This window comes from Caloenas nicobarica, chromosome 3, assembly GCF_036013445.1.
Source record: "Caloenas nicobarica isolate bCalNic1 chromosome 3, bCalNic1.hap1, whole genome shotgun sequence".
Lineage (NCBI taxonomy): Eukaryota > Metazoa > Chordata > Aves > Columbiformes > Columbidae > Caloenas > Caloenas nicobarica.
Window position 1 is genome coordinate 74,372,426 of NC_088247.1, and position 26,460 is coordinate 74,398,885.

Genomic DNA, 26,460 nt, shown 5'->3' on the forward strand with positions numbered 1-26,460 from the left:
GTCTGGCCCCCATGACCAACTATTTATCTGGAGTTTAAAAACATGACTAACTTTCAAGTAAAATTGCTGTATTACTTCCAAGTGCTCATTAAGAGGTCTTGTCTCACCAAGAAGAAAGTAGTATATAAACAATAAAAAGTCCTTGGGTGGATATATAATGCTTTTTCAACCCCATAACAAGCCACTAAAGAGCCTAGAAAAGGTCATGGGCAGAAGCTCTGGAGTGACATAGAAAACAGGACAGAGCCGCCCTAGGGATATTCCATGAGTGCTTAAGCTGAACGTATTTATCCACAAGCAGTTTCGCTCCCTCAGGCTCTTTCTTTCTGCTGATCCTTATTAATGTTATGGAAAGACCTGAAGAGTAGCCTGCATAGTCCTTGCATGGGACAAATCTGAATTTTAACAGTCCCAGCATGAAGTAATGAGATAATTTCAAGGGTTGCAATAGCCCCTGAAGCTCACGAGCAAGCTGGTGATCAGCATTCTCCTCAAGCTGTAAAAGACAATTATGGCTTTATTGTGAAAGATTAGGTATAAAGGTGCATTCTTTGTGGAGAAAAGAGAAGAGCAGATAACCTCTCCTCTGTAATACTCATACAAGAAAAAAATATATCCAAGTCTTACCTCTCTGACTTTTGATTTTGCTTCTATTTATTTCAACTTCACTGAAGTCTATACCTTTTTGCCAATAGCCAAAACCACCCATTCTGTCTAGAAACCTGCGTTTGGTCAGGAGATTATGATCTGGTGGCAATTACAGAGACATGGTGGGACAGCTCACATGACTGGAATGTGGTCATGGATGGCTGTGTCTTTTTCAGGAAAGACAGGCCAGCCAAGCGTAGCGGTGGAGTTGCTCTTTGTGTGAGAGAGCAACTACAATGTATAGAGTGTCCAGGTGCGGTTGAGGAGCGAGTCGAGAGTCTGTGGGTGAGAATTAAGGGGCAGGCTGGCAGGGGTGACACTGTTGTGGGAGTCTATTACAGGCCACCAGATCAGAGTGAGGATGTTGATGAGGCCTCCTACGGGCAGCTGAGCGTGGCCTCACAGTCACAGGCTCTGGTTGTTATGGGGGATTTTAACTACCCTGATGTTTGCTGGAAGGACTACTCAGCCAGTCAGCCTCGGTCTAGGAGGTTCCTCCAGTGCATTGACGATAACTTTCTGATGCAAATGGTGGAGGAGCCGACTAGGAGAGGTGCGCTGCTGGATCTCGTCCTCGCTAACAAGGAGGGTCTGGTCGAAGCAGTAAAGGTGGGGGGCTGCCTTGGTTGCAGCGACCATGAGATGGTGGAGTTCAGAATCTCATGTGGCGGGAGCAGAATACCAAGCAGAATTGCAACCCTGGACTTCAGCAGGGCCAACTTTGGCCTGTTCAAACAATTGCTGGAGGAAATCCCGTGGGCAAGGCTGCTAGAAGGCGAAGGAGCCCAAGATAGTTGGTTAACATTCAGGGACTGCTTCTACCAAGCTCAAGATCAGTGCATCCCGACGCGCAGGAAGTCAAGGAGGGGAGCCAGGAGACCTGCGTGGTTAAACAGGGAACTGCTGCGTAAGCTCAAGTGGAAGAGGAGGGTTTACAAATCATGGAAGGAGGGGCTGGCCACTTGGGAAGAATATAAGGCTGTTGTCAGAGGATGTAGGGAGGCAACTAGGAAAGCTGAGGCCTCCTTAGAGTTAAACCTGGCAAGAGGGGTCAAGGACAACAGAAAGAGCTTCTTCAAATACATGGCAGATAAAACTAACACCAGAGGCAATGTAGGCCCACTGATGAATGGGGTGGGTGCCCTGGTGACAGAAGATACAGAGAAGGCAGAATTACTGAATGCCTTCTTTGTCTCTGTCTACTCTGCCGGAGGCTGTCCTGAGGAGCCCCGTACCCCTGAGGCCCCAGAGGAAGGCAGGGCAATGGAGGAGTTTGCCTCAGTTGATGAGGACTGGGTTAGGGACCAGTTAAGCAATCTGGACATCCATAAATCCATGGGTCCAGATGGGATGCACCCGTGGGTGCTGAGGGAGCTGGCTGAAGTCATTGCTGGACCACTCTCCATCATCTTTGCCAAGTCTTGGGAAACGGGAGAGGTGCCTGAGGACTGGAGGAAAGCAAATGTCACTCCGGTCTTCAAAAAGGGCAAGAAGGAGGACCCGGGCAACTATAGACCGGTCAGCCTCACCTCCATCCCTGGGAAAGTGATGGAACACCTTATCCTTGGTGCCATCTTAAGACATATCAAGGGTAAGAGGGTCATCAGGGGCAGTCAACACGGCTTCACCAAAGGGAAGTCGTGCTTGACGAACCTCATAGCCTTTTATGAAGACATAACAAGGTGGACTGATGAAGGCAGAGCGGTGGATGTGGTCTACTTTGACTTCAGTAAAGCATTTGACACAGTCTCCCGCAGCATCCTCACGGCAAAACTGAGGAAGTGTGGACTGGACGATTGGGTAGTGAGGTGGACTGCAAACTGGCTGAAGGAGAGAAGCCAGAGAGTCGTGGTCAATGGGGCGGAGTCTGGTTGGAGGCCTGTATCTAGTGGAGTCCCTCAAGGGTCAGTACTGGGACCAGTATTATTCAATATATTCATCAACGACTTGGATGAGGAAATTGAGTGTGCTATCAGCAAGTTTGCTGATGACACCAAACTGAGAGGAGTGGCTGACACGCCAGAAGGCTGTGCTGCCATCCAGCGAGATCTGGACAGGCCAGAGAGTTGGACGGGGAAAAATTTAATGAAATATAACAAGGGAAAATGTAGAGTCTTACATCTGGGCAGGAACAACCCCAGGTTCCAGTATAGGTTGGGGAATGACCTATTAGAGAGCAGTGTAGGGGAAAGGGACCTGGAGGTCCTGGTGGACAGCAGGATGACCATGAGCCAGCACTGTGCCCTCATGGCCAAGAAGGCCAATGGCATCCTGGGGTGTATTAGGAGGGGGGTGGTTAGTGGGTCGAGAGAGGTTCTCCTTCCCCTCTACTCTGCCCTGGTGAGACCTCATCTGGAATATTGTGTCCAGTTCTGGGCCCCTCAGTTCAAGAAGGACAGGGAACTGCTGGAGAGAGTCCAGCGCAGGGCTACGAAGATGATTAAGGGAGTGGAGCATCTCCCTTATGAGGAAAGGCTGAGGGAGCTGGGTCTCTTTAGCCTGGAGAAGAGGAGACTGAGGGGTGACTTCATTAATGTTTATAAATATGTAAAGGGTGAGTGTCGCAAGGATGGAGCCAGGCTCTTCTCGGTGACAACCAACAGTAAGACAAGGGGTAATGGGTTCAAGCTGGAACACAAGAGGTTCCACTTAAATTTGAGAAGAAACTTCTTCTCAGTGAGGGTGACGGAACACTGGAACAGGCTGCCCAGGGAGGTTGTGGAGTCTCCTTCTCTGGAGACATTCAAAACGCACCTGGACGCCTTCCTGTGTAACCTCACCTAGGTGTTCCTGCTCTGGCGGGGTTTGGACTAGATGATCTTTCGAGGTCCCTTTCAATCCCTAACATTCTGTGATTCTGTGATTCTATGATCTGCTTTACTTCAGAATTACACGTTAGGGGAGAAAGAGGCATTTCACACAGCACATATAACTCATTCCCCACACAATAGAACTAAGTCCAGTTCCAGATAGATTCCTGAGCCTGTGCACCTACACGCTCCCATCACACCAGATGCTCCTGTTTATGTACACACCCTAAGGCACCTTGTTGGCACACACAGGGTCAAACAGAGGAGTGGCTGTCGCTGGCATGCAGAAGCCACTTGATGAGGAGACCTAGTCCAAATCTTCTGCCCAGCAAGAGTCTTCCTTGAGTCTCAGTTGTTTTCTCTCCTCTGGGATGTCTCCATCTTCCTGCTTACGTGCATCAAACGTAGCAATAGGTTCAAAAGCTTTTAGGATAATGCTGATCAACAGATTGACAGGCAGCCAGTAGAGCCCCCCCAGTGCTGTTTCCTTAGCAAAGGAGAGCAAACATTTGGGAAAAGTCATGCTAGATGGCTGGAGCCTCAAATCTTGATGGGGAAGAGGAGGAGGGAGAAATATGCTTGAGGGATTTTTTTTTGATCTTGCTGCTAAACGCACATGTTTCTTGCAGTAACCCTTTTACTAATTTCAAAAAATCACTTTTTTCCTGAGTTTTATGCTCTGTCTTATGAGGAACAATAAATTCATAAGCAGCACTGCCAGCAGAAAGCCAAGTAAAGTTTTTGAAGACCCAGGTGTTCCATCCCTGAACAAATCCATACTTTTCCCACATATGCAAAGCACTCGTGGCTGAAACAGCTCCTGGAAGAAGCTCAGGGAGGAAACTCAAACATTGTGAGTCAAAGCTGCAGAAGGAAAGGCTATTCTTTGCAGGCTGCAAAATCTTTTCCTGACCTTAAAAGAAAACACACACACAAGAGCAATATATCCTCACTCACTGTGAATGTAAGTGAATTTCACTCAAGATACACTTTGCCCTGATGTGCCTTGCTTATCCCCCAGTCCCAAAAGCAAAACCTGCCCTGTGAATTACAGCAAAAGGACTGCTGAATTAATCGGTTTTGTTTTGAAATACTAGCCTGGTTTTCCAGGGAAAAGGGTTTAGTTGTCCATTTCCACAGACAACTCTCTCCCCTGGAGAAGACACTAAGGGCTCCCTGTCCAGGGAGCAGCACATGGAACCTGTACAGAGGTGAAGTGTTGAGAGGATGTGGGAGCAAAGCAGGGATAACCAAAACCAAAACCAAAACCAAAACCAAAACAAAACAAAACAAAACAACCAAAAAAAAGAACAAACACCACACACCAGTCATAGAATCGGGGAATACCAGGTTGGAAGGGACCTCAAGGATCATCTGGTCCAACCTTTCTTGGCAAAAGCACAGTCTAGACAAGATGGCCCAAGCACCCTGTCCAGCTAAATCTTAAAAGTGTCCAATGCTGGGGAATCCACCACTTCCCTGAAGAGATTACTTCAATAGCTGAATGTTCTCACTGTGAAAAATTTCCCTTGTGTCCAATCAGAATTTCCCCAGGAGTAACTTGTACCCATTGCCCCTTGGCCCCTTGTGTTTTCTATACCATTCCTTGTAAAAAGGAAATTGGTATTCTCTGTGTAGCCATGCTTTAAATACTGCAATACAGTGATAACATGTGCCCTAAGCCTTCTTTTCTCAAGGCTGAACAAGCCCAGTTCTCTCAGCCCTTCCTCTTATGGTGGCTTCCCAGTTCTCTGATCATCATTGTGGCCTTTCTCTGGACCCTCTCCAGCCCATCCACATCTTTATTGTACAGTGGGGACCAAAATGAAACACAATATTCCAGGTGTGGCCTGACAAGCATAGTAATAATTACACATAGAAGACAGCATATTTTGTGAATGACATAAAACGCATCTTTAACAGCTTATGGAGTGGAGCAAGAGCAACACACAGTTACAAAGTTGTCTACAATAGACCTGATCTTGCTTTCTTTTTTGCCCTGTAGAGACTAGAAACAGCAGCTTCTTGGGCAGGCTGCCACTGACACAGCTACTCAACATGAATGTGGCCAACCTGACCAGGCTGTATCAGAATGAAGCAGCACCCACACTGCATGCCAAGGGTGCTCTGAAGCAGCATCATCTGTTTGCTTTGGCAAGGAAGCTGTGCTAAAGCTTTGGGCTGTTCTGCTTTAAGGAGGGAAGAGGCACTTCACACCCAGCCCAGCAGCACTGCGCGGTGGATGTAAAGCTGGGCCAGTGGCGCAGCATTAGGAACCATCCACCCAGCCCAGAGGAGCACAGAATACCCCTAAACAGGCAGGTACCAGTATGACCTGTTGCTGGTGTACATCTGACTGCCTAGACAGATTTCAGCAGTTTATCCCCCAATGTCCTTTTCTCCTACTAGGAGGCCAATGTGGCAGTGTGCTGCCAAAAACTTGGTCCTAAGCCTGATTCCACAGTAGGTTTCACACAGCATCAGTCCGCCTTCCAACATCTCATTTAAAATACAGTGATAAGGGTTGAGGATTTGTTCACAAGAAATTTTGAGCCCTGGCAGCAACCTAGTGCCCAGAAAGCTGGAGAATCACAACCAGCATGACAGCTGAAGAACTGCAATGAAAGCATGAATTCAAAAAAACACATCAGGTATGGTGATCATCTGCTTTAAAGGAGATTTTACAAAATGAAAGAACATTGATACACGTTTTGTGTGTGCATTCATTACCTGGCCACTAAATGCTGCTAGGACCATTTAGTTCATATAATCTATCTTCTCATCTAGGTCACAAAATTATATCCAGGGCTGTTTTCTCTGCAAAAGCAGCTATCTTTTCTCTGTACAGTGAATAAAAGAAACGGAAAAGTTAATATTAAATTACATAATCAGATTCCAGGCAACTTTTAAACTAACCACATACTTATCCAGCACAATGCTATGCAAGTTATTAGACAAGTATCATCTTACTTAGCTGATCATCTATCTATACTTTTAAAAAAAAGTGCTTAGTCTCAGAATGTATTTTTACACAGCTTTTTGCACTGAGGAAATTATTTGTTTCCTGGTGTATTCCCCCCTACCAAAATAGAGATTAAAGCTGCATAAATATGCAGCGAGTAATGAATACGTAAGTGCTTTAACGGCCAAGCCCTGTATAAAGAGAGTATCTGCTAGCAGCAAACATCAGTTCCTCTGTTCCTGAATTGCTCACAAACACCATTGTCAAGCCTAGGAGGAATCCTCATACATTCTCAGGGACAGGTACCGAGTTAGAAAACTTCTCTACAACACAGAAATTGTAGTTGCAGTGACTCATCTCTGCCTCCTAACCTCACGTCTCAGTGTAACACCATTTGGTGAGATGATATTTTGCCTTTTGCAAGAGAAGGATCTCTATCTCCTGTAAGGCAACAATAACCAGCCAGAGCAGCACGAAGAGCTGAGCTGGCTGAGGACTATTCCCTTCTCATCCATCACACCATCCTCCCCATACTTACAGGATTTTTAATTATTTTTAGTTATGATTATTATTTGTTTAAATCTCTAAGATGTTTCTTTCCAAACTAGAAAATCTTCTGGTGTAGCACTGAAGAGCCCAGAGGGAAACCCCTTGCCAGACCAGAGATCCCCAGCCCAAAGGAGAGCTTCAATCTCCTCTCTCGTGGCTTTTTGTCACCCCAGCAGGCCAAGAGATACAAAAAGAAAGGACACATTTTAAGTGCACTTGACTTAAAGTAAATAAAGCTGGAATGTTCACATTTATTAACAGACTAAGATTCAGATAAATGAAACTAAATCTTGGCAGTTAACCAGTGCAAGAGATGCCATGCTTTGCCACATTTATGAAATCCTACTCAAAGTGTGTCATCAAGCCTTGGCACACCTCTCGTCTTTAAAACTCCAGTGAAAAGAGATTTAAATGGTCAAGGAAAACACATAAATGCCATTAAAGTTAGAAAGGACAAGACTTTCAGAAAGGCAATCTTGGAAGTGCTGCCTCAGAGACAGAACAGCTGTACAAGTGACCAAGGGAAGGAGTTACAGCAGTTCATCATGTGCGAGACAGCAACAGCAGGAAACAGTGACCGCAACGCAGGTGAATCTGAAGTTACTGCTCTTGCAGCTTTCATATACACATTTTTAAAACTAAGTTCAGCTTTGTTCTCCTCCTTCTTAGAATATCTGAAAACCTACACAGCACTATAAGAACCAGTAGTATTTCAGTTGCTAACATGCAATATATTAACAACAGGAAAAAAAAAAAAAGGTGGCAAGTGACAGCCAAAACACAAAAGGCAGCTTTTAAAAATTTTAATGCTGCTCTGCCAAATGCAAATAGAACAATTGGTTTCTTCTGCAGCAGCATTTATTCACAGGGCCAGTTTGAGGTTGGTTCAAACAACGGAGTTACACCCCAGAAATGGCAAGCCCAGTATGTTTTAATAATTAGTACACAGAACGTGCTTGCCTACCGATTAATTTATATCAGCTTTGAGCTGCGCCAGGCCACACAGCACCGCTGCGATCTCACCCGCTCGGAAGCAGGAGAGGGAAGTCTGTCCACAAGAGGGAGTCCGCAGACCAGCAATAGTGAAGTCTCTTGCTCTGTGGCAGGCGTGCCCCAGCAGACAGGTACAGCCCCGGCTCAGAGGGTTGTTCCTGCCCTCCATGGACTCCTGTCCTCCCTCCCTTACACTGCAACCTAGAAAGTGTCCCACGAGGGGTGGAAGGAGACGAGCAGAAGAGGACCAAGGGAGGAAAGATGCACTTTAAAGAGAGTAATTAAGTACCCCATGGACGTGCTTGCTTCAAACTTCCAAGTCCAGGCAAAAAATGAAGCAGGCGGATACAAAAATCAGGTTAAAATATCAGGTTATTGGTTAGATGCTTTTTTGAGTATTTGATCTAGCAAAAGCAATTGTTATGATGTTGAAGGAAGGCAAAAAGGAGGTGTTGGAGCTGTGGCTGGTGAAATTCACCTGCAGCAGTAGCACAGGAGGCCTGATCCTGCAGCAGGGCAGTTTGTCAGTCAAGTAGCTGATATTAAGTGAAAGATGCTAAAGAAGGAGCATTTATTTTTAAATGTTTCCTTACTGGAGCAGCCCCAATGCTCTGTAACAGAGGTCTGAGCACAGAAGCTGTCCCGTGCTCCACAGGTAAGACTAGTGATACTTTTATTAGCGTTACTTGCTGTCTGACAGGAGGTACTTTGTCACAAGCGACCTGATTGACCTTGTTCTAGAAATAACCAGTGACATTTTGGTGGTGGAGAACGAGTGCCAGAAGCTGCGTCCTGACCACCCACTCAGGTGTATGACAGCCCAAGGAAGGGTTCAGCTGCAGTGCTCATTTCTGAGACTTTATCATGCAGATCAACAAAACCCCTCCACACAGCTTCCTCACAGGCTGGCAGGCCCATTAGCAAATGCTGGTTTGAGCTTTCCCATGCTAGGACAGCATTCCTCAGCCGCAGGAACAAGATGGATGCTCCTGCCCAGTTCTGCTGTTGCACCTTCACTTGTGCTTACAAGTCAGCTATTTTCACCCAGTAGTAGCTGTGAACCTGTCAGCACATCCCATGTGGAATTCACTCTCCAGCCATGGGACACAGCCAGGACCTTTTCCTCCTCCTGGACCAGGTTGTGCTTCCAAAGCAGGAGTCTTCAGCTGAGCAGTGGAAAGGGCTTTGTCTCTTCCCAGCCTCTGCCTCAGCTCATTACATGTGCCAGCACATGCATGGAGACACTGCCACAGCACAATCCGCACACTAAGAAAAAAAAATTAATGATCAGCAATGTGGCTTTTCACTTTGAAGATGTTTTCTTGGGGTCCAGGTGGTGCCAACACATGGAATATGACATACTCTTCTCCAAAATGGGGAGAGACAGGGCTACACACATCCCTGACAGTGGCACAGGCTACACACATCAGGAAGGTCTTCATCCTTCACAAAGATATTCTGCAGCTGCTTGAAGCTCAACTTCAGAGTTACACATGGAGATTGCATAGTCAGTTCTTTCCCACACAGGGAAAATGGGACTTGGGGTGAGGAATCATCATTTAGGAAGCATCATTTTAGGGAACCTCCAGCTTTCTGTTGTCTCAGGATCAGGATCTCAGCTGACACTACCTTGTCCACAATAACTGCCTTGATTTTACTGCCTCTAAATACTTGCCAAGTGCCAACAGTAGCACCCTGGACTCTACAGAAATTCATCACAAGGAGAAAGAGCAAAGTGTTTCTACAAACATTTCAGGGTAATGCAGTCTGCAGAAGGAGATCTCTGCACAAGGTCTGTTCTCCAAATCCCAATTTCAGTCCAGATCACTTCCCTCTAGCAATGCACCAGAAAGCAGCACAGATAACATTGCAGGCAAAGAGAATGGGGTGAACCTGGCAGCACACGCCTGTATGCTCAGGGGGACCATCTCATCGGCAGCAGCATGCCATAACCCATTCCAGAGGGACAGAGTAAGAGCTAAAGCAGAGATGAAAGTGTCTGTCAGAGACTTGGAAATTGTTTTACAAAAAAAAAATAGTTGTGTGCCGTAATTTTTCTGCACTAATTTTAAAAAATCAAAGTTTGGGGGGGAATGCACATTTTAGTGATCAATTTCAATCTTTGTGCTAACTAGGATCACTACAACCACATAAATCAGAGCTGAAATAAAACTGAGGAGGAGTAATGACCATTCGATATCAAGTCTGTCAAAGTGAACTAGACCATACTGGCAGCCTCCCTGAGCATGTCATCAGCCAAGCTTCACTAGTGCAAATTCATACAAAGAAAAGGAGAATGGCACACCCCAGAACCTGGTCATCTGTAAAATCACTTCTGAAGCCCTCTATGAAGAGCAAACGAAGTTTGCCTTATTTGATTACCTAGCAGCAGAAATTCAACAGAAAAAGGGGTTCCTTAAACTTACAAATTAGCAGGCTGATGGAATGTTGTCATGTATTCACTGGCCGAAAAAAAAAAAAGGCAAGTTAAAATTAAAAGTTAGTTTTGTTTGCTGTCATTGATCAGCTTAAAAATACAAATCCAGTCTTCTGGCAGGCAATTTTTAAAGGGCTGTTTAATTGCTACCTTTTTTTTTTGACTATCAGTGTGTTTGCAGAATTCCCTGGCATTCCCCGACAACGGCTCTGTGGTTTTCAGAAGCAAGTGCTTTCAAGATGAACATCATTCCTCACCTACATAGAAAAATGTGTTTGTAGGTTAAAAAAAAAATACACAGTAGAGAGACTGTTGCATGCCCAGCTGCCAAAGTTTGTCTCTTTTTACTCTTCCTGGAATGGAAGGTGTCACCAGCCCTATGTTCAAGTTAGTGTCCACTTGCTGAGTGTTTTTAGTGTTCTTAAAAACAACCCTAGCTTAGGGTAGTCACACTTACTCTCACTAATTTTATGTTAACATCTGCACCATGAAAAACCCAATGACACTGTGGCACTGCTCTTTATGCACCGTAGAAGAGATCACTATGCTCACTACAAATAATCCACTCTCAGATACAAGAAAACTTCCTTAAATGAAAGATGTCAAAAAGTTACAGGACTCATTTTCTCAGATTTCCTGATGGAGTGATCCCCTTCCACCAAAATGTCTCGCCCTAGGTCTGGTTTTCCCCCTTCCTCTGCACAGATCCCCAAGCTCCAGCCCTGCAAGCATCCCAGAAGTAGCTGCACAGCAGCTGAGGCACCACCAAAAGGTGACAGACTCTCCAGCTACTAAGGGCATAAGAAAAGAGTGCATCCAGCCCATGGCTATTTTGCAGGGGTTTTTTGTTGGGTATTTTGTTGGTTTGGTTGGTTTTTGAGAGAATTTGCATGCATCCAAACCAAAGGAACAGGAACAGCCAGAAGTTTCCACTAGCCTTGATGGTAAGACTGCATTTTGTTCTGTGGAAACATAAGATGACTACAGGAAATGCAAAATCCTACTGCTGGGGCGAGTGGAAATTTCTGTCTTTTCACTCCCACCCACCATAGTCAACATGTATCTGGGCAAAGAAGTGGCAGATGATGGAAACTCATATGAGCCATCCATATATTAGTAAGAGAGAGGCAACCAGAACGCAAGGCTATCCTAGGTTACAACTACTGCAATTGCATCTTACACAGACCATACGCCTTTGGGCGTAAATTCAGGCTGAGAACACAACAGGGGACACTGCTTCTAGTGTGTAGAAATGGAAGTTTTCATGGGGGAAGTTCTCAGAATGATTAAAGTTTCACAATTACTATTACTAACATTGTATTAAGGTGAAGGATGGCAAAACACATTGATGATGAAGTTGCACACATTCAGTACAGTGCCCAGAACCCAACTTACCAAGCCAAAACCTTTTGCAAAACAGTGCTAATAATTGCACAGGGTAACTAATAGCAGCCACCTTGAATCTAAAAATAATGTGAAATTAATTAAGTCAAGCTGAAGCGAAGACAAGCTACTAGCCTATTTCAGCTTCTTTTAGAGAAACCTCCTCTTCTGGGAGCCATCAGACTTTTCTGCCACTGAGACAAGGGTGATTTTTGAAGGTGGGCAGAACCTACATGTCCCAATTACCAGCCAACTCCCCTTCAGTGGGGATGCTCCTTCCTCCCTCCCCAGCCCTGGCAAGTCAAGCAGCCACCAGCCTCACTGCTGCCTCCATGTTAGCAAGAAAGGCAGAAGAAGCAGCATTTTCTCCACCTGAGCCAAGAGATGCTTACAACAAGGCTCATGAAGGCTTTACCTTTTCCAGACCACAAACTCCTTGGCAGAAGCAATCATTAATTAAGCACATTAAGAAGCACCAAGACCACACTGCAGCAAGCTGCCCCTCTGGAGGCTGAGCCACAGGGTGGCCCACAGCACCAAGCTGCGGGTTCTCCTGACCATCCCACCACAGGAGTAGAGCCAAGAAGCAGCTCTATCCCGGGAACACATAGTGAAAAAAAGTCCTCACCAGCCCACAGCAGCTCATTCCTTCCTGCAATATCAGTCCCACAGCATAACTCCAGCCCAGGAGTCCACCCCACACCCACCTGCAAGCTCTAGGCTGGCTGCTCCTAAGACAAAGAACAGACTCACCACCATCCTGCACATCCCAAATGTATCTGCAGTTCCCCCTCTTCCTCACTAGTGAATCAGCCTCCCACATGATCAGCCAGCTGTGCCTACCCAAACTAGCGTCCCCTGCCTGCCGCCCTCCTGTCCACAGGGGCAGGCCAGCCATGAGGTGGGTCTGTGCCGCCTGTGCACCAGCTCCACTGCTTTAATGCAGCCCAGGTTCTGCAGGGACATAAGACATTGCGTGATGGATCATGAGTTGTCCAGCTTGCACTTTCTTTAATGACAGTCCAAAAGTAAAGATATCGTTGACAAAAATCTGCTGCGGATCTGAGGCTGAGAGATGTCATTAATGCAAAGCAGAATGGAGACATCCCAAAGGACAATTAGGGAGCAATGGAAGTGGAATAAAGCAGAATCAGACAATGAAAAAGTCATAGTCAAGACACTGATAATAATACTTCCTGCCAAAAGATGAGACTCTATCAGCAAAAAATAGCTAAAGAAATACTTGGATCACCATGACCAGTCAATCACGGATGTAACTCTAGGTAATGAAAATGTGATTTTCAAAGGTATCAAAAGGGCTAGTTTCAGTGCAAATATGGAAGCAGCACACCATTGCATGGGCTCTTCTGCAAGCCCATGCATTATAGCATGTATACTCGTGCTCCCACTTTCATCAAACCATAAAGCTGCAGAGGGCCACCAGGAGAGGGAAAGCTACCCAAGAAAAAGGGGATTTATAACCTATTAAAACAGAGGCATAGTAATCACTGCTTAACAATATATATCATCTTAAATACTACTGAAGGAGAAGAGCTATTTAAGCTGGGAATAGGTTTTGGCTCAAGAACAGATAATCATAAAATGATTATAGATAAATTTCAGCTGACCATTAAAAGACAGCTCCTGAGCATTGAAAAGCAAAGGAACTGCAACAGCCTGCCAACAAAAGAAGCAGCACCACTTGCCACAAGCACACACAAAAACCTCTCCAAGATCTCACCAACTGGTTTTGAGACAAATTGTGGTGTCTTCCTAAAAGGCCTCAGTGAGGGGATTATCTATAACTAAGGAAATGGATTCAAGAGGCCCCTTCCAACTCTATACGGTATGAGTCTGGTAACTACACATCACAGAGGAATTATTGGAATTGATGGACTGACTGAGGCAGTTAATTAGTTTACTAGCACCAAGAAACAGTAATCTACTTTTGCAGTGCAGGAAAACTGCGAGAGGAGAGGGAAGGGCAAGAAAAAAGATGCAAGCTCTTTGCCCAGGAAATACAGCCAGCCATCTGTAGAAGGATATTCACTCCTCTGGTCACATATGTATGGCACCACCCCAAGTGGTGCTTTGGAAGAAGGAGCTCAGAAAAAAAGTTTCAAGTTTGAATTGCAGTGAGCTGTGTGATCATATGGAGTGATACACAATGTACATAAACTCCAATGCATTGCTATTTGCTCCATGCTGACTCAAGGGTGCAGCCAGCCAACATCCAACTCTGGGAAACTATTGCTGGAAATGGGCTTTGGCACCCACCCTGCCTCTATCAGCAGTGTAGATATACCTGAGACATGATAAACTTGATAAACATGAGCCAGCACTTAGGCTAACAAAGACTCCATCTGTGTATGGATGATTGGCTGTGGTTTCCAGGAATAAAACTAGCGGTGTCAGCTTGGGAGAGCAAGGGAAGAAGATGAATACGAAGGACAGAAGGATGAATTTTGGGAGTGGAAAAGCACTGGTGGCCCCAGGAGATCCCTGAGAAGGCCTGTGGATTTTCTGTTTACAAAAGCAACTGCTGTAGCCCATCATATAACCTTGGGCTTTAAAGTCCACAATATCCAGATCCTTGATATCACAGTGGTGTGTGCAGTGGAAGAACTTGGGTTTGGGTTTCTTCTTATCTTCTCAAGGAATGCTTGAAGTTTTCAGAAGTGAAGGCATCTGTAAGCTGCTATTAGACACTACAAGAAATACTGGGACTGCACCATGAACCACTCAGACTGACTCCTTTATTTTCTTTATCTCAGTCTCCAAAGGCACAGAAATCCAGGAGCATCTAAAGCTGAATTCTCTGACAAGGAAATTATTTTCTCCATGGATCTAAGCCATTAGAATGGATCTATGTGTGATTTAAAAAACATACATGTTTCTACTTATTGTCCTTACACCTACCTAACAATATGCATGGTGTTTGGGGGGGGGGGGTTTAATATATTTTCGTTGCTTTTTACTACTCAGACTATTGATGTCAGTGATGCAGTAACTTAGTGTGCATTGTCTCAACTCACAAATCTGATTGACATCTATGGGGGAAGAATCAGGCTGGAGGCAAGTGTGAGAATACCCAATCTCACGTTTCACTCCTGAGGGGGATGAAGTATCCACATGGCTTTTGCAGACTGAGCAGGACATTTCTGCACAATGGGGCTTAGGGGTCTGCAGAGATTTTTGCAGCTGGCAACTACTAATTACCCAAAGGAAAATAAAGGAAGGAAAAAAGCATTGAGGTGCTGAGATGGTAAACAATATAGGTTTCCTAAAAGTCCTGAGCATTTGCGGATGGCTTAGTCGCTGTGCATTTGGACCTCTCTCAGCCGTGCAGTCACCTCTATCCCCAGTGTTTGTCTGGCATGCAGCACAGTGACAGGAGTGGAGGAGAGCCACACTGGAGGCGGTACAGGGAAACCGCAGAGCCCTGCTTGCCGATGGGCTGGCTGAGGTGCACCATCTCACACCAGCCTTCCTTGGCATTTGGAAATGTCAGATGCATTTGTGCCCCCGCCTCAGCTCTGCCACCAGCCCCAGGAGTGTGCCAGCGGGTGACTGGGGCGGGAGCACAGCACAGTCCTGCTGTCGTGATCCCACGGGTGAGAAAAGCCTCTTCAGATGAGTCACACAAAGTCCATGTGGTTTTCATGCTGGCTTGAGCATCTGTAGAGTCATCTGGGTCTGACTGCCCTGCTCATCCAGCAACTACAACCTTGATGGTATTTGTAAGGTGAGGCTGAGGTGCCTTTGAAGGCTGCTTGGCCATATGAACCCAGTAAGAGAAAAACCACAGTTCAGGGAGAAGATGGTGGAGAGCAGGCGTGAAAAGATAGACGTTGAAATGTTCAGCCTGCTTTAAAGCAGTGTGCAACTTGTGCTCAATGGCATGAAAGGTTTCGGTTTCTTTAATTTGAAAGTATGGGAGGAAAAAAAAGTCACAGCAAAAAAGCCGATAAAGTAAGGTCTGTCTGATACCAGTGTTGAGCTGCTTGGAGATGTACAATGCTGCACCTATGAAGATCATGTGTGTGTGCTTATTCTTCAGGCTCAGAAATCTTTTAATGGCAATTAATTTATCTTAATGTTAATCTGCTTTTGGCTCAAGACCTAAAATGAGTATGCAAGTGTTGAGCAGCAGAGAAGTTACCTGTATGACATTGCCAAGGTGGCCCAGAACAGTTCTCTCTTTCAGGACCCAGAGTTCAGCTCCCAGATTAGCATCACGTGGTCTTCCAGCTATCAGAAAGTTTCTTCCAGCTATCAGAAAGTTCCTTCCAGCTCTAAGTGCACATCAAAATGGTTTCACAGAGGCCTTCAAGACCATGCATAAAACTACAGCAGGAAATAGGGCTGGGCTCCTCTGCTTCACAGCCAGAAGGTCTCAGCTAAATTAGATTATAAATCTAATAAATAGCCCCAACTATTTTTGTCCACATGGGCATGGCCATAGTTTCTCCAGTACAAGCTCTGCAAGAACTTGAGAAACAGCTGACCTCTGTGCTGGGCAGCAGCTGTGGGCTGTCCTCCACACAAGGCTCTTGGGAGCAAAGACACCCCCCACAGTGGCCTGCCTGCCAGGGGACATGCAAAGGGATATCTTGCAGCCCTGGACTCTCTCACACTTTATGGGTCCCTTTCCCTTTCACTGCATGACAGACTGATCACCTCCTTCCTCTGAGGTGTTTGCTTTGAGGGTATCACTCTGGGGCAAAGGATAAAGCTGCTCCCTTCATGACATATAATCATAGAATGGTTTAGGTTAGAAGGGACCTTCAAAGCTCATCTAGTCCAACCCCCCTGCAATGTGCAGGGACATCTTCAACTAGATCAGGTTGCTCAGAGCCCCGTCCAGCCTGGCCTTGAATGTTTCCAGGGATGGGGCATCTACCACCTCTCTGGGCTCCGCCACTGACCGTGTCAGTTCTCAGAAGTGACGCCCATTGCAGCTACCACCCCTGACCAACAGTCAGTCAGGAATTTACCAAAATGAGAAGAATTAAAAAAAAAGCGGGGGGGAGAAGCAGATGAAAAGAATGTATGCAGCATCTCAAGAGATCCTTTTAGGTTCTTTATGACTAAATAATCATTAGTTTGGTTACAAAGAACTCTCTGACCCTTCACCCACGGCTGGAAGCTGCTGTACAGCAGGAGCCACTTGTGAAACTGCGCCACAGAAGGTCAACAGACTGTAGGTTCAATATGTCTGATGTGCATCTGTTTCACCTTTCCCACCACCCCCTACAAACTGGAAATAAAGCATTAAGTTTATTTAAGAATCTTTAATTTTTTTTCAATTTAAATTATACTTCCTAAATACAAGTTAAAAAAAACTCACAATGAAATATGTTGCTAACTTCTACAAAATAGTCTAAATAATAATGCACTTACATCATTTACACAATTTACTTTCACAATAAAATAGGAGCGCTTAGATCAATATTTACATATTGACAGAGAACATGGTCATGCAGCCATCTGCTTCTGGTGCTGTCTCCTGCTGGAGAATCTCCGAGAAACCACAGCCTGCAGTTGCACACAAATCCTTCTGCAGGGAGAAAGCCCTGCCAAAGTCTTTCCGGGTGCAGAGACGTGCCCGTAGGGTGCCAAAGAAACCAAAATGGTGGCAAATATTTGCTTTTCATCCTAAAGCTGCCACTGTAGCACATGAGCACACATTGATGAGATATACAAGGAATTCCCTGATATAGAATTTTGCTTTGCTATATTAGGCACTTCAATATAAAAGTTCTTTATTATGGCTTATGCAAAACAATTCGCTTTCTTCGGGATATGCACTTGCCAGAGTCAGTGAGAAAAGAGACATGTGCAAGAGCAATGTTTTGGGTTAGCCTGCATTAGAAATGTAGATCATATTACTTAATATCAGTCCTGAAGGAAGTATTTTATCAGGACCTGATCTTTCCAGCAAGCCAAGCAGTGTATTTTAAAGCTTAGAATATCTGCACTTTTCCCCCAAATTAATGGTAAATAGAGCTTTCACTCTTACAATAAGTTAAATACTTACATACTATGCTGTTCAACGTGCCATTGGGTGACATATCCCATGTATGATTGTCTTAAAAGAGTATACCATAGGTTGAGGGATTATTTACATTTCTTAACATGTAGAAAATAAAGTTGTAATTTACCAAATAATAAATAAAGATCAACAGAGTACAGTATCGAAATAAAATAAATTAGGATGATTCTCCAGGTTTTGAATTCCCTCCCTTAAGGCCTGAGCCAGAGACCATTAAAAAAAACAGTGATGTTTTTCCAATGGCTCAAAAAGTTTTGGATAAGGCTCCTTATTAAGACACTGGCTGTTTGAAATGCATTGGTTACCCAAGCAGACAGGTATTGAAATCTATATGATCAAACAGCAAAATTTACCTCTAAAGGGGTCTTTGGGGTAAAACAATATAGACCAAACATTAGTACCGCATTTATTAGGAAGAATATAGTTCTTGCAGATTGTCTCAACATTAATTCAGCAGCAAGGAAATAAGCATACACTTAAGAACACAACGTATTTGTGAGGCAAATACGTGTTAGTGCACATGATTTTCCAAAAACTTCACTGCTCAGCTACATTTGTGCATATTTCAGAACGCTTCTAACTAGACGGTTAATAAAACTTCTCATGACTACAGCTAAGTTTGCCATTAAAAAAAAAAAAAAAAACTGAAAAACAAGGAATAACTCACTCAAGAAAGTTGTCCAGATAAGAACAATGCCAAACTTCAGGTCCGAATACATCAGAACATTGAGAAATTTTGAATCTAATTCAAAGTTTTAAAACGTAGGTCTACCAAAATTAATAATTAAAAAAAAAAAAACAAAAACCAAACAAACAAAAAACTTAAAAGCAGTGAATCTGCTCTCAGAATTGCACACTCACCAGGTTTGTAAACTCTACATGAAGTCAGTGATGCGCTGTTCACTGTAAGAGGTATAATGTAGATGCTCTATGCAAAGCAGTGCAGATGCTTTGTCTGTAATTTACTTCATATCTCCTTTTTTCTCTTCCTTGAGGATTAAGCACTTACAGTAACTCAGTAGCTACAAAGTCTGTCTTATAGGGAAAGGTGTGGGTTTACATGGAAGGAGGGGTGACAGTCGTCCACGTGGATGCGAGCCTGGCGTGTGCGGAGGCATCGTACTGGCTGTCAGGAAGGTCCGTGGGTGCCCCCCCGTCGTACAGGGGGGAGGCAGAGGAGGCGGCAGGGACCGGGTGCGGGAGGGTGGTGTAGTGTGCTGGAGAGCCGCGTAAAAACTGGGAGCTGAGGCCATTGGATATCCCGCTCGACTGAGATACCGGTGTGATGGTGTTGTTACTCACAGACCATAAGTTAGGATACTGACTGAAAGGGGGAAAGGGATACATGAAATAGGTTATTGGTGACTTTGGTCCCTGCTGGCAGGTGCTCAGGTCACAACACACCTCCCAAGCTGGGTTCATTTGCTGGAGACAGTGAATTTCTTTAGGAAGCTCTCAGCCACTGCGGGGCATGAAGGATGCCCTGGCAGGAGGTCTTCTTCACCCTGTTTTCCCAACAGCAGGTTCCAGCACTGGGTTTGCTAGCAAATTTTAAGCCAAACTGAGGAATGAACAGGCTGGCCTGAAAAATGCAGAGGTTTGAGAGCTGATTCCTGAGCCATGCCATACCCTTTTCTCAGGGCAAAGCCACATGATGGAGGTGGCTGGACACAGCAGCTGACGGACCCAAACAGGTTTGAATCCATTGCCATGAGTCTGTAAAAGCCCTAATCCCCCTTGAGTGCCTCTGTAGTCAGAGACGGACAGATGCCTCCAGACAGCAATTCAGCCCTCCTAGGACTTTGTTCATCATCTCATGTTAGGGGAAAAGCTAGATAGATGGTAGTAGATTGCACGACTACTACAGAAAGGGCTGCTTAAAAGGAAAAAAAACCCTTCTCAGGACACTAGAGCCTCCACACTCTCTGCTGGGTATGTGTGTATGTATACACATACATATAAACACACACATGAATTAAAACAAACAAGCCGATTCAAGAGAAACACTATAATTTCAGTCCTGCTGTGTAATACTACATAGCACTTTCTACCTATTGATCCCAAGTAGTTTAACAAAAGAATGATAATATTCTCCCTACTTTACAAACAAGGGCTTAGACAAAAGGGGTGGCAGAAAAGCCTTCCTTCAGGTCCCACGGTTCCAGTTCTACTGGTTTTATCTACTGGACAACTATTAGTGCAGCAACTGAAACTCAGTGGACTTCGCAACTTTCCAAGTGTGTATCCTGGGGGACAGACATGGAAAGAAGTGCCAGGAGGACCTTTTTACTTCATAAATATATGTTCAGGACTAAACTTATGTTCAGTAATATGGTTATTTTATCCTGGGTAATAGTACATACTCTGATTAATAGCTAAGTGTCTACACGCATGGTTCAAATAAAAATGCTTTCCACAAACAGAGTGGTAGATCTGAATTGCCAAGAAAGATGTCCAAACCTCATCCTCCTGTTCTTAATAGCAAAGGTTTTACCATTTTATCTGTATTTCTTTAAATTTGCAAGTTTAGCTCAAAGGGACTGACTGTAAACTAAATCTCTGCTAAAGGATCCAAAACTTTGAGATAAAAAAGTACAAGAAAAGATACTTTTATATGATCACAAAACGGGAAAGGTTTTCACTGAGTATATAATCCCAAGCTATGCTGGCTTCCGTGGCAATGCTCAAGTAAAGAATTACTGCCCCAACCACTTGCTCCTTTCTCCACATTATGGTTCACTGCCCCTTCATTTGTAGCAGAACAAGGGTTTGTGGAGATGGATGAGAAAGCAGTGACTGGCTAAAATGTAATAGATCAAAACTAAACTTTTTAAACACCATTTTGCTTTTAAGCAAAACGGAGATGAAGCTGAAAAGCACATCTTCAAATTCAATGGATGTTTGTCTAAGTGATTTGCAATCCCTCATATATCAAGTATTGCTGTCACAAGCATCTACATTACCAAACCCAAACCACAAAAATATAGTTTTTATCTGTTTCTCCAATCTTTTTCTTGTAAATAGTGCTTCTCAGTGACACCACCCCATTCCAGATGGCCATTGAGTCACACATGGCCATAAGGATTTCTAATTTGCTGGTTAACTCTTTACCTCCTTTTTCAGCCTTCTCTTCCTAGAAAGTATTAATTTGCCAGTTTGAGGGCTGCTGAGGGATGGACTCCTACCTGGAGCTGGTAGCTGTGCCAGTGCTGTGACTCATGGGCAGCATCGTCGTGTGTGTGGGAACTCCTAGAGAAGACCAGTTGTCATGGGACTGCAGCATGGAAAGGCAGGCAGAGGAGTTATCGGTATAGGCTGCTGAGAAAACAAGCAGGCACTTAAAAATGCTAGAATCAGACCAAGTAACAATCTTGTATTCAAATGCAATGTACAGCTTTAAATGACCCTCCCCATTACTGCCTTGTAAAAAACCAAACTTGACACACACACGAAAGTGAAGTCAGCTACCAGTTGTGTCAAGTTTAAAACTTCACTGGCATGCCCCTGCTGATGTGTTGTTTTGCTCAACTTACAATTCCAAAGTCTTATTTCTATGAAGCATCCATAGCCAAAAAGCTGTCCTCAAACCACCTGCTTATTCAGCCCATGCTTCTTCATTCAGTCAGTGGGAAGAGATGTGCTCCTTACGTACGCTATCCCAATCACTCCTCCAGCACCTTCATCTCCATCTTCTGCATTAGCAATAATAGTCTAACAGCCCCAGATAATAAGCTTATCACTCAACCACACATCCCAGTTTTGAGCTGAGCATGCCATTAGGAGCTCTGAAATCTGCCTTAGGCACCATGAGAATTGGACTGTGGCTTAAACTACTCAGCTTGTGACCAAAACTGATTGGCCAACATGGCAGAGGCACTGGGAAGCTGTAAAGGGAATTCCATACAGACATCCATAACGAGAAAGAAGTTACCAGAAGATGGCTAAAGGAAGATGTTCCTTGTTAAGGACTGGGGAACAAGGAGGAACACCAGAGATGTTCTGTTCTTTCATTCTGTTTCAAGTCATAAAACTTGCATAAGATTACCAAGACACAAGAAAAGTCCACAGAAAGCTAGTTTTCTGCTTTAAAATTAACTGCAAAGCTCCATACAAGATTAACCAGGCTGCCTCTGGAAGTCTGTGTATTACTTCACAATTCGAACTATTAATTTTTTTTTTTTTAATGGGAGCCTTCGATATCCATACAGGCCGAAGAGCAAAAATTTTTAGCAAGAGAAAGAAAGAGAGAGCTAAAGAGAGTTAATAATAATTTTTTTTAATCGCTGTTAAAAATGCATTTCTCTCCACTCCCTTAACTATCTGTTTGGCTATTTCTGAGCACCGATTGTGACACATTCATTGAGAACAACCTTAATGTACTGGTGCTAAGTACAGCAACGGGCAAGTATAACTGCGAGAACCAGGCCCTCATTTATTATGTATTAATAACAAGTGACACTATTAATAAAACTGGACATATAATTCATTTCATTGTATTACCTATAACTAATAATTAAAATCCCCACTTTAAAACTTAATTTTAAAAAAAGTCAAAATAATTTTAACCTCATTTGGTTACAAGAATTCAAGAGCCCAAGACAAAACCTACACAATATAATATAATCAATTAGCAGGTGACAGTTCTACACACCCTCAGGTTTTCCATCATAAAGAGACTGAGGACACGTACTCATCATCCCTATTTCTTTGCAAAGCTAGCTCCATGCCCTCTGTGCCAACTGAGCTAGATAGCAACCACAGTTTCTGTGGCATCACTCAAGACACCCGCCGCTCAAGACTCACATCCCTCGGCTCATTCCCCTTCTTTTTACAGAGCTTTTTACAGAGTCAGACTTACTTGGTGAGTTGTTTCTGTGGGTGTAGGGGCTGGGGTATGGGGCAGGACGGTGGTTTCTCAGCGATGAGTACCTTTCACAGCTGTGAGCAGGGGAGAGCGACAGAGGAGCTCCGAACTGAGGGTGAGGATTGGCAGGTGGGCATAGAGTCCCAGTCCCAGGAATAAGCCAACTACCTACTGTGAAAAAGCAAAAGGTTTGTAAGATGGGTACAAAATGTGGCCGGGCAGGGAAAGAATCACAAACCGAGATAAATAATTGGTAAGTGAGGAAATCAACACTCAGGAAAGGAAGCAAGAGTTTCAGCATGGCTGAAAAATCTAGATATATACAAGTTTCTTAAATGAATAAAAGGAAAATTAGAAAACAGCTTGGAAAAAGCTCTATGTCAAGCTAACATTTTTAAACTTATCAATTAATTACAATCACAGTAAGGAAACACTGAAATGGTTAAACCCTTCTTTGCACAGGTAGTGTGTGCTCAGTAATCATTAGTGTAATCTTCAGTTTTAAATTGCTCTTTGGCGGTCTCAATCTATAGCTAAATTCTGAGATTTCTCAGACTGCTAAGAAGAAGTATTTTCACTAAAACAAAATAATTCCTACTGCAACTCAGCTTTCTCCCTTAATAGGCTGCAAACATTTTTTGGCAATAATCTGTTAAAACAGAAATCATTAAAACACGAATACTTTTTATTCATCTGAAACAACTTTTTAAGCCAATATCCCTAATTTTCTTAAAGTACTTAGAACACAAGTACCATTTCAATAATTTTCTGCAGTATTTTGAAGTAAACCTTTGTCTCCATATCCATATGCATATTGCTGTCCTTGTATACAAAGGCAGCTGCCTTTTTGGACATAAAGGTAACCGCAAGATTCTGTTAAATAATTTTGAACGTAATACAGATGTCTTAATCACACACACATAGATCATAATGTTTATACAAACATAAACCTGCATGAACCACCATCATAAGGATCAGTAATATTATTCTCCCTATGAACTACACCCAGCCAGCAAACACCACTCTCAAAGTTTTGCTTAACATAACAGATGAGATGGAAGAAATCAAAGTTAAGTTCATGACACGGAATGAAAGGAAACGTACACTGCGAATACCCAGACTGCTGGTTATCTCCCACTTCCTCCATCATGTCTTTGTGATCACTTCTATAAAAGAAACCATGTTGTATTAGTTAAGAATATACTTTTACAAATCTCTGTAAAAAACCCACACTTTAGAACAGAGTTAAGAGCTCTCACCTTTCTTTTGCATCAAGAAACGCCTTTGCAAATGGATTGTATTTGATTTTTAAAGCTGTGATCTAAAAACAACAACAAGTATATTTATTTGCAAGTATCAACATTCATCATCATACAAATATTAGGATTTGAATTAGGACTCTCCATTGAAGTTAGTGAAATGGCAGATTTTTGAAGAAATAAGATTAGTCCTGTGAAACCAATTTACAAAAATCAATTAAACATCCCATAAGGTCTGAAGTCTTAGCAGAGGGCTAGGAATTAGCCCATCTGCCAAATTCTGAGCCTGAATTGCTTGGGAAATGGCTAAGAATGTTAGTACAGTAAAGAGTTACAAAAAGCTTCACATTCAAGCCAGAGGAGAATGGGCATCAAAAACATCTCAAAAAGACTGGTAATTTACAGATTCATTAAACATAGATATTCACTTTGGCTATCAGAGAAAGGCCAGTTTTGAAAATGGCACATCCAGTTATTTCACTATTTAACTGAAAATGACAACTGTATTTCTTACCATACTTGTTTGCCCCACTGAATCTTTTAAGCATTATTCCCTTGCAAAATTTGCAGTCCATATTGAGACAGTGATCAGACTGTGTTATTATATGTGCACAGGCCTTTTGCATACATTAAATCCGTTTTTTATATTTAGCTTCAAACAGAACATAGGAAGAATTGAAAAATGTGAAAAGAGATCCATTATTCTGCTCTGCAACATGCACTTCGCCACTTGAAACCTCCTGGTACTTGCAACCTTTCTTCCCCGCTGTGCATACCTCCTCATTCTGGTAGGCCGTCACGGCTATAAACTGGGTCTCTGGGAAGGAATGGCTGGTGATCATCCGCTGTGGGCCACCCACTCGCACTATATGAATCCTTGGCTCATACTTGTGCAGAGAGTTCAACATGATCTGTGAGCAAACAGACAGAGCAGTGACAGAATGAAGGCAGATGCTGACAGGCACGGGAAACACTGAGGTTTTAAAGGATCTAATGATGCATCTTTCTAGCAGAGGAGAAAGAGGCCACAGGTACAGATAAACCCTAAAAGTGAAGCTGTAAGAAAAGGAAAGGAACACTGTAATCAGACGCTCCAACTTTTTGCCTAGTTATCCACGTCCCTGTTACTTAACAGGATAGCTTGGCAATAAGTAGCCAGAAAGACGCACCAACAACACCGCTTGCATTATTCAGACCAGAGAGACATTTTAAAAAAAAGGAAGTCAAAACACCAGGGCACCCATCCTCTGCCGACAGACCACTTCTGCTGGAAGAGCGCAGTTCGGGGCAATGGAAAGGAGGGAGAAAGAAAAAGTGCGATCCACCCCCGCACTTTTGATAGCAGCGATATCAAAAGGAACATGACGGAGGGCGTGAGCGGCGGCCCGGCCGGACCCCCGCCGCCCCACAGGCCGAGTCGGTGCAGTCCCGTCCCTCTGAGAGGGGTGAGGGCGGCCCGGAGCCGGTGCCGGTCCTGGTGCTTACCTGCCCGCCGCCGTTGAGCTTGTTGGTGAGTTTGACTTTGCTGAAGGAGACGGGCGCCTTCATCCAGTGCGCGCCGAAGTTGGGCGAGTCGGGGTGGATGTAGACGCAGCTGGGCGCCTGCGGCTCCGGCTTCCCGCCCAGCACCCACTCCCCGTTCACGTACTTCCAGCGGTGCCCGTCGGCCGCCACGAAGTCCAGCAGGAAGGAGTACATAGCGTTGGGGTCCAGCCCCGACACGCTCACCTTCAGCACCGGGAACATCCTCCTGCGGGGCGACACGGAGGCGCGAGGCACGGCGGGGGGCAGCCCCCGGCCCCCCCGGGCTCGGCGGGGCGACCGCCGCCGCCGGGGGATGTGCGTGGGTCGGGGGCGAAGGCGGCGGGAGGGCGCGGGGCCCGCGGCACCCCTACCTGCCGTTTTTGGTGACGATCATCTCGTTGGTGAGCTCCTTGAAGCGCAGCCACAGGTCGCTGTCCTCCAGCGTGACCCGCAGCTCCCGCTCCGTGGGGTCTCCCTTCTCGCTGCCCGCCTGCAGCTCGCTCTCCACGGCGCTCAGCAGGTGATCCACGCGGTACTGCAGGGGCTTGCCCGCGCCCTCCGCCCCGGGGGAGCTCATCCTGGCCCCGCACCCGCCCGGCGGGGCAGCCGCCCTGGCAGAGCCCCGAGCGGCGGGGCCGGGGCTGACTCCACTTGACCTCCGCAGCCCCAGCAGGCAGCAGCGGGGAAGGGGCCGCTGTTATACCCCGTCATAAACACCCCCCCGGTGACATCACAATGCCGGCGGGGGGGCCTCGCTGATTGGCGGACGGCCGCTTTGATCTCTCCGACCGGCCTTTCCCATTGGCTGCCCGCGGCCATATCACAACGGTGCCCGGGGAAGCCTGTGATGTTAATTGCAGCCCGCGGGATTAAACGCGGCTATTTTATGTAAATCTGCCCCCAAATGTTTGCACCTCTATCAAAGCCGCCGGGGCCGGGGCTCCGGCAGCCGCGGAGGAAATGGCCCATCTCGGCA

General features: G+C 44.9%; 1 protein-coding gene across 4 annotated transcripts; it reads right to left on the reverse strand.

Moving 5' to 3' along the window:
• Positions 1 to 18,893: 18,893 nt before the first annotated feature.
• On the reverse strand, positions 18,894 to 26,061 carry TBXT (T-box transcription factor T). Of its 4 annotated transcripts, none has more exons than XM_065632218.1 (8): positions 25,856 to 26,061; positions 25,446 to 25,710; positions 24,737 to 24,871; positions 23,961 to 24,022; positions 23,806 to 23,867; positions 22,696 to 22,869; positions 21,023 to 21,152; positions 18,894 to 19,161 (listed from the first exon to the last, which is right to left on the reverse strand). In XM_065632218.1, the coding sequence occupies exons 1-8, from the start codon at positions 26,059 to 26,061 to the stop codon at positions 18,894 to 18,896; spliced, it is 1,302 nt and encodes a 433-aa protein (XP_065488290.1). The 4 variants fall into 4 exon arrangements, with proteins under 4 accessions (XP_065488290.1, XP_065488289.1, XP_065488287.1 ...); XM_065632217.1 differs by having other exon boundaries at positions 22,696 to 22,872; XM_065632215.1 differs by having other exon boundaries at positions 21,023 to 21,155; positions 22,696 to 22,872.
• Positions 26,062 to 26,460: the final 399 nt, after the last annotated feature.

Excerpts from the sequence above, each read along its gene's own strand:
- TBXT (XM_065632215.1), bottom strand. The coding sequence starts at position 26,061 with ATGAGCTCCCCCGGGGCGGAGGGCGCGGGCAAGCCCCTGCAGTACCGC. Across the intron at positions 24,872-25,445 it reads AGCTCAACGGCGGCGGGCAG|ATCATGTTGAACTCTCTGCA; the intron begins GTAAGCACCAGG and ends GTTTGCTCACAG. Across the intron at positions 23,868-23,960 it reads TTTCTTGATGCAAAAGAAAG|AAGTGATCACAAAGACATGA; the intron begins GTGAGAGCTCTT and ends TTTCTTTTATAG.